This window comes from Babylonia areolata, chromosome 11, assembly GCF_041734735.1.
Source record: "Babylonia areolata isolate BAREFJ2019XMU chromosome 11, ASM4173473v1, whole genome shotgun sequence".
Taxonomy (NCBI): Eukaryota; Metazoa; Mollusca; class Gastropoda; order Neogastropoda; family Buccinidae; genus Babylonia; species Babylonia areolata.
Window position 1 is genome coordinate 2,019,191 of NC_134886.1, and position 7,500 is coordinate 2,026,690.

Sequence of the window (7,500 nt, forward strand, 5' to 3'; positions counted from 1 at the left end):
AACTCACAATGCGCGCTCAGCCCACATTGCAACCAACTGATTCACACTCTGCACATATACATCCTGTTCTCTGGAAAAGCAACGACAAAAACACATCAAGCACTATGCCTGCACATGCAGGAAGAAACAACGACAAAAACACATCAAGCACTCTGCCTGCACATGCAGGAAGAAACAACGACAAAAACACATCAAGCACTATGCCTGCACATGCAGGAAGAAACAACAACAAAAACACATCAAGCACTCTGCCTGCACATGCAGGAAGAAACAACAACAAAAACACATCAAGCACTCTGCCTGCACATGCAGGAAGAAACAACAACAAAAACACATCAAGCACTCTGCCTGCACATGCAGGAAGAAACAACGACAAAAACACATCAAGCACTCTGCCTGCACATGCAGGAAGAAACAACAACAAAAACACATCAAGCACTCTGCCTGCACATGCAGGAAGAAACAACGACAAAAACACATCAAGCACTCTGCCTGCACATGCAGGAAGAAACAACAACAAAAACACATCAAGCACTCTGCCTGCACATGCAGGAAGAAACAACAACAAAAACACATCAAGCACTCTGCCTGCACATGCAGGAAGAAACAACAACAAAAACACATCAAGCACTCTGCCTGCACATGCAGGAAGAAACAACGACAAAAACACATCAAGCACTCTGCCTGCACATGCAGGAAGAAACAACAACAAAAACACATCAAGCACTCTGCCTGCACATGCAGGAAGAAACAACAACAAAAACACATCAAGCACTCTGCCTGCACATGCAGGAAGAAACAAAAACAAAAACACATCAAGCACTCTGCCTGCACATGCAGGAAGAAACAACAACAAAAACATATCAAGCACTATGGCTGCACATGCAGGAAGAAACAACAACAAAAACACATCAAGCACTCTGCCTGCACATGCAGGAAGAAACAACAACAAAAACACATCAAGCACTCTGCCTGCACATGCAGGAAGAAACAACAACAAAACCCCAAAGAAAACCTCTAACATCCACACAAAAGCATAATATATACATGACACACATATCATATGATATGCATGATATCTGATTTTGGTTCTTTTCTTTTTGAAAAATTTTTAATTGGAACTATGTGTTGTAATTGTGAAGCGCTTAGAGCAAAATGATTTGATCAGGTATTACATAAATACTTATTATATAAATGTATATATATATATATATCAGATATCATGCACCGCACAGAAGACACATGCAAAAATAAAAGAAGGAAAAAAAAACACCACATGCTGTGCCCTTCTATATATTTCTCAACAGTCTTGGTTCTTCAACAGTTGTTGTTTTTTTTTGTTTTGGGTTTTGTTTTGGCTTTGTTTTGTTTTGGATTTTTTTTTTTGCCAAAAGAGCATCACAAAGAAAAAAAAAAACACCCCAATGTACAACTCATGTCAATATCTTTCATTTTTCTGACAAGAAAAGGAAAAATCAAATACCATTTGCGTCCAGACTAACTTTCAGGAGACAGGAACAGGAAATACTTCAATAATAATTATCATTATAATTCTAAAAGGTTTATGCTCTTCAAACAGGAATGGGAAATCATTCATGTCAACTTCTTTAAACATGAAAGGGGAGTCATTCAACGTCAAGGTTTTTATTTTAAGCCTTGGAAGGGAAAGCATTCATGTCATGTCTGTATTTTTCAGACAGAAATCAGCAATAAAGTTCTCTTCCATGGGGCATTCGTTACCCTTGAACGTATGAAGAAAGACACAGCATGGGATCATTTATCTCCCTTGTGTGGTGTGGAGAACCAGCCAATTACAGCCATGCCCAGAGGTCAAAGGTTAGTGTAGTTACTCACAGACAGCGGTCACTCCAGATGGTAACCAGTTCATTTACCGACTCAACATACGGGTCATGCCCTCTGAAAATACACTGGTCCTGTTCATTCAGCAGTATAAATCATGTTTGGAGCGTCTGGAATAAATGTGTGTGAGTGGTTAATCAGCCAATTGCGTCAGTTCCCAAAGCTCAAAGGTCAATGTATTTACTCACAGACAGCGCTCACCCCACATGGTAATCAGTTGGTTTACTGACTCGATAAATGGGTCATGCCCTCTGAAAATGCACTGGTCATGTATATTCAACAGCACTAATCATGTTTATGGCATTTGGAATAAATATGTGTGTGCATGTGTGTGTGTGAGAGAGAGAGAGAGAGAGAGAGAGAATTATGTGTGTGTGTGAATAATGTGTGTATAATTGTGTGTGTGAGTGTGTGTGTGCGTGTGCATGTGCATGCACACATGCATGCGTGTGTACATTTCCTGAAGACAGAAAAATTGAAGAACAAAATGCAAAGTTAGCACAAAACAACTTGAAAGCGAACTGGTTACCAAAAACAAAAAGAAACAGCAACAACAATAACCTCTTAATTCATCAGCAGTGAATAGGACTAAAAAAAACATGGACATATTTTACTCTTCAGATTGCTGTCTCTCTCTAAGTATTTGTAATACATATCAGTTATCTCCATACTGTCTGTCTCTAAATATTTGTAATACATATCAATTATCTCCATACCGTCTCTATCTAAATATTAGTAATACATATCAGTTATCTCCATACTGTCTCTGTCTAAATATTTGTAATATATATCAGTTATCAATGCTTCCACACAGTGAAAGCGATGGATAAATTCCTGATGATTGATTCACTTTTCATAACTTGTCTTTGAATTTTGTTCTTCTTTACAGTTTGTGTATTTGTATTTGTATTTCTTTTTATCACATCAGATTTCTCTGTGTGAAATTCGGGCTGCTCTCCCCAGGGAGAGCGCGTCGCTACACTACAGCGCCAGCCCATTTTTTTATATTTTTTCCAGCCTGTAGTTTTATTTGTTTTTCTTATCGAAGTGGATTTTTCTACAGAATTTTGCCAGGAACAACCCTTTTGTTGCCATGGGTTCTTTTACGTGCGCTAAATGCATGCTGCACACGGGACCTCGGTTTATCATCTCATCCGAATGACCCTTGGAGAAGAGTATGACTGCCTAAATGGCAAAGGTGAAAACAGTCATACATGTAACAGCTCACTCGAATAGGAGTTGGTAGCCTACGAACAAGAAAATTTCTCATTTATAAGGTTCAGCAGACTTCTTCTTCTGCGTTCGTAGGCTGCAACTCCCACATTCACTCGTATGCACACGAGTGGGCCTTTACGTGTATGACCGTTTTTACCCCGCCATGTAGGCAGCCATACTCCGCTTTCGGGGGTGTGCATGCTGGGTATGTTCTTGTTTCCATAACCCACCGAACGCTGACATGGATTACAGGATCTTTAACGTGCATATTTGATCTTCTGCTTGCATATACACACAAAGGGGGTTCAGGCACTAGCAGGTCTGCACATATGTTGACCTGGGAGATCGTAAAAATCTCCACCCTTTACCCACCAGGCACCGTCACCGTGATTCGAACCCGGGACCCTCAGATTGACAGTCCAACGCTTTAACCACTCGGCTATTGCGCCCATCGGTTCAGCAAACAAGGGTTAAAACCAAAGAAAAAGAACAAAAAAGACTGCTGTGACACACTGGCTTACCCCGTGATCTGGCAGTTACTCTGGTGAGCGAAGGCACACTGGAGAAGAACGTCAAAGAGGCAGAGACTGATGTGGTGGAACACCTCGAACGACTCTTTCCTCTCCACATACTGATTCAGTTTGCGCTGCAACAACAGTCGTTACTCAGTGAGAACGGGATGATGGTGAAGTGTGTGTGTGTGTGTGTGTGTGGTTTGTTTTAGTCTATCATCAGCTTCTGTGATTTCTAATTTGACTACCGGTAGTTTTAATGGGATTTTTATCATGCACGTGTCCATTTTATGTTGGTATCTATAAGCCTGTTATTGAACAAGTTAATTTCCATGTGGATTTATAAAGTGTTTTTGATTGATTGATTAATTGATTGTTTTCACATGTGCAGAGGTACGTTATTGTGAACTATTATATATATATATATATATATATATATATATATATATATATATATATGTGTGTGTGTGTGTGTGTGTGTGTGTGTGTGTGTGTGTACTGTTTCATATAAGGCACTTGGAGCCCATTATATGGGGAGTCTGCACCACATAAGCACTATCTATTATCATAATCAATATCAATATCATTACGGTTAATATCTCTGACAACAGAAAGACTAACAACTGAAGACAATGACCACAGGCACCACACACCAGCAGCACGTCGGCTGCCTGGTTCTTGACGGCGACGTACGGGCGGAGGATGTCGAAGTGGAAGGCTGGAGTGAGGAGGCGACGGCTGCGAGCCCACCTGTTGCCGTTGGCGATGAGCAGCCCCTCACCCAGCCAGCCAAGACCCATCTCATAGACCGACACCAGCATCCTGCCTCGTGGCTTGGGAGCTGTGGCACAGCAGGTCTTACTTCACGCTTTTTGTTTGCTGCTGTTGTTGTTGTTATTATTGTTACCATTATTGTCAGTAGTAGTAGTAGTAGTGGTGGTAGCAGCAGCAGAAGTAGTAGAAGTATGATGTTAAGTATTTTACAAATCATAGGGTAGGCTCTCATTCACTGACATCATCATGCCCGCCTCCCCTCTTCTCCCCCCACCCCGTCCCTCTCCCCCCATTATTATCAGTGATAGTAGTAGTATGGCAGTATTTACAAAACCTAGGGTAGGCTCTCATCCATTGACAATCACCATGCCCCCACTCCACCCCTCAGACCCCCCACCCCCCTCCCCACCACTCCAAACCATAGACTGACACCTTACACAACAACAGTTACCTGAAGATGATTGACAAATCATTCAACACTGGTTACCTGAAGATGATTGACAAATCATGCAACAATGGTTACCTGAAGACAACTGACAAATCATGCAACACTGGTTACCTGAAGATGATTGACAAATCATGCAACATTGGTTACCTGAAGATGATTGACAAATCATGCAACAATGGTTACCTGAAGACAACTGACAAATCATGCAACACTGGTTACCTGAAGATGATTGACAAATCATGCAACACTGGTTACCTGAAGATGATTGACGAATCATGCAACACTGGTTACCTGAAGACAACTGACAAATCATGCAACATTGGTTACCTGAAGATGATTGACAAATCATTCAACACTGGTTACCTGAAGATGATTGACAAATCATTCAACACTGGTTACCTGAAGATGATTGACAAATCATGCAACAATGGTTACCTGAAGATGATTGACAAATCATTCAACACTGGTTACCTGAAGATGATTGACAAATCATGCAACACTGGTTACCTGAAGATGATTGACAAATCACGCAACAATGGTTACCTGAAGATGATTGACAAATCATGCAACAATGGTTACCTGAAGATGATTGACAAATCATGCAACACTGGTTACCTGAAGATGATTGACAAATCATGCAACAATGGTTACCTGAAGATGATTGACGAATCATGCAACAATGGTTACCTGAAGATGATTGACAAATCATGCAACACTGGTTACCTGAAGATGATTGACAAATCATGCAACAATGGTTACCTGAAGATGATTGACAAATCATGCAACAATGGTTACCTGAAGACAACTGACATATATCACACGACAATGGTCACCTGAAGACAACTAATATATCATGTAACTCGGTTTACCTTAAGACAACTGACATATCATGTAATACTGTTTACCTGAAGATGACTGACATATCACATAACGCTGTTTACCTGAAGATGATTGACATATCACATAACGCTGTTTACCTGAACATGACTGACATATCACATAATGCTGTTTACCTGAAGATGATTGACATATCATGTAACGCTGTTTACCTGAAGATGATTGACATATCACATAACGCTGTTTACCTGAACATGATTGACATATCACATAACGCTGTTTACCTGAACATGATTGACATATCACATAACGCTGTTTACCTGAAGATGATTGACATATCACATAACAGTATTTACCTGAAGATGACTGACATATCACATAACGCTGTTTACCTGAACATGACTGACATATCACATAACAGTATTTACCTGAACATGACTGACACATCACATAACGCTGTTTACCTGAAGATGACTGACATATAACAGTATTTACCTCAAGATGACTGACATATCACATAACGCTGTTTACCTGAAGATGACTGACATATCACATAACGCTGTTTACCTGAAGATGACTGACATATCACATAACGCTGTTTACCTGAAGATGACTGACATATCACATAACGCTGTTTACCTGAAGATGACTGACATATCACATAACGCTGTTTACCTGAACATGACTGACATATCACATAACGCTGTTTACCTGAACATGACTGACATATCACATAACGCTGTTTACCTGAAGATGACTGACATATCACGTAACGCTATTTACCTGAAGACTTGAGCACCAGACGGATGAGGTCGGGGTGGTAGAGGATGATGACAGGAACAAAGGGACCCGCCCACACACAAACGAAGTGTGGGAACTTCTCCATGTTCTGTATGTCATACTTTATCCCATCTTCGTTTGGGCCTGGGAACTAAAACATCAAGGGATGGTCAGTTTCAGTGTCGCTCAGCTTTTATCACAGACTGACTAAAAGTTTACAGTCGGGCCAACAGCAAAGTGTGAGCTGTATCATTAATGATTTCTCCACTGCAATCAAAATGTTTACAGCTTGGTCTTTTAACTGTGATGGGCTATGACTCTCAAACTCGGAGGCAAGTTTGCACTGGCTCTTAGTGCTGCAGCAGTAACCATCCCAACGGCGACTGTCGTAAAGCACCTCTTGGCAAAGAAAGGGGGGATGCAACTTGGGCAAGACACTCTCCACTATTATAAAATGTTAGACCAGGACAAGAGTCCCTTGTCTGTTGTTCTGTTGGTCATAGTTGGACATGACTGACCATCATACAGAAATACAGATGAAGAAATGGTGACTGCTGGACTTGTTAAGCATACAGAAATTATACAACTTCATGGAGTTGATGTCATACTTTATCCCTTCATTGTCCAAGCCTGGGAACAGAAACATGAAGGAATGGCAAGTTTCAATGTCAGTTTCAAGGGAGTGCCAATGTTTATGGACTGACTCATATATATATACACTACATCACATCTGCTGATTATGTCACATTACATCACATTTTGAAAAATTTACAAGAAGCAGATGTCTGACATTTGCATTAAACAAACACATCTTCTTCTTCTTTGTTCTTAGGCTGCAACTCCCACATTCACTTGTATGTACATGAGTGGGCTTTTATATGTATGACATTTTTACCCTACCATGTATGCAACCATACTCCATTTTTGGAGGTGTGCATGCTGGGTATGTTCTTGTTTTTTTAACCCACTGAACGCTGACATGGATTACAGGATCTTTAACATGTGTATTTGATTTGCTTGCATATACACATGAAGGGGGTTCAGGCACAAGCAGGTCTGCACATATGTTGACCT

At 40.6% G+C, this 7,500-nt stretch overlaps 1 protein-coding gene across 5 annotated transcripts in view; it reads right to left on the bottom strand.

Annotated features, from left to right (window-relative positions):
* LOC143287450 (ultra-long-chain fatty acid omega-hydroxylase-like) overlaps nt 1-7,500 on the bottom strand; it is a 30,704-nt gene that overhangs the window by 21,287 nt on the left and 1,917 nt on the right. For 2 of the 5 annotated variants that reach the window (XR_013055961.1, XM_076595443.1), the window contains exons 2-6: nt 6,430-6,577; nt 4,241-4,428; nt 3,597-3,721; nt 1,855-1,917; nt 8-70 (exon numbers count right to left, since the gene is read on the bottom strand). Coding sequence is in view for 4 of the 5 variants with exons in the window: in XM_076595443.1 (XP_076451558.1) it covers nt 8-70; nt 1,855-1,917; nt 3,597-3,721; nt 4,241-4,428; nt 6,430-6,577 (587 nt within the window). In the remaining variant the exon portion in view is untranslated. Of the gene's footprint in view, nt 1-7; nt 71-1,854; nt 1,918-2,048; nt 2,112-3,596; nt 3,722-4,240; nt 4,429-6,429; nt 6,578-7,500 lie in introns of all 5 variants that reach the window. The other 3 variants (XM_076595446.1, XM_076595444.1, XM_076595445.1) reach the window with 3 other exon arrangements.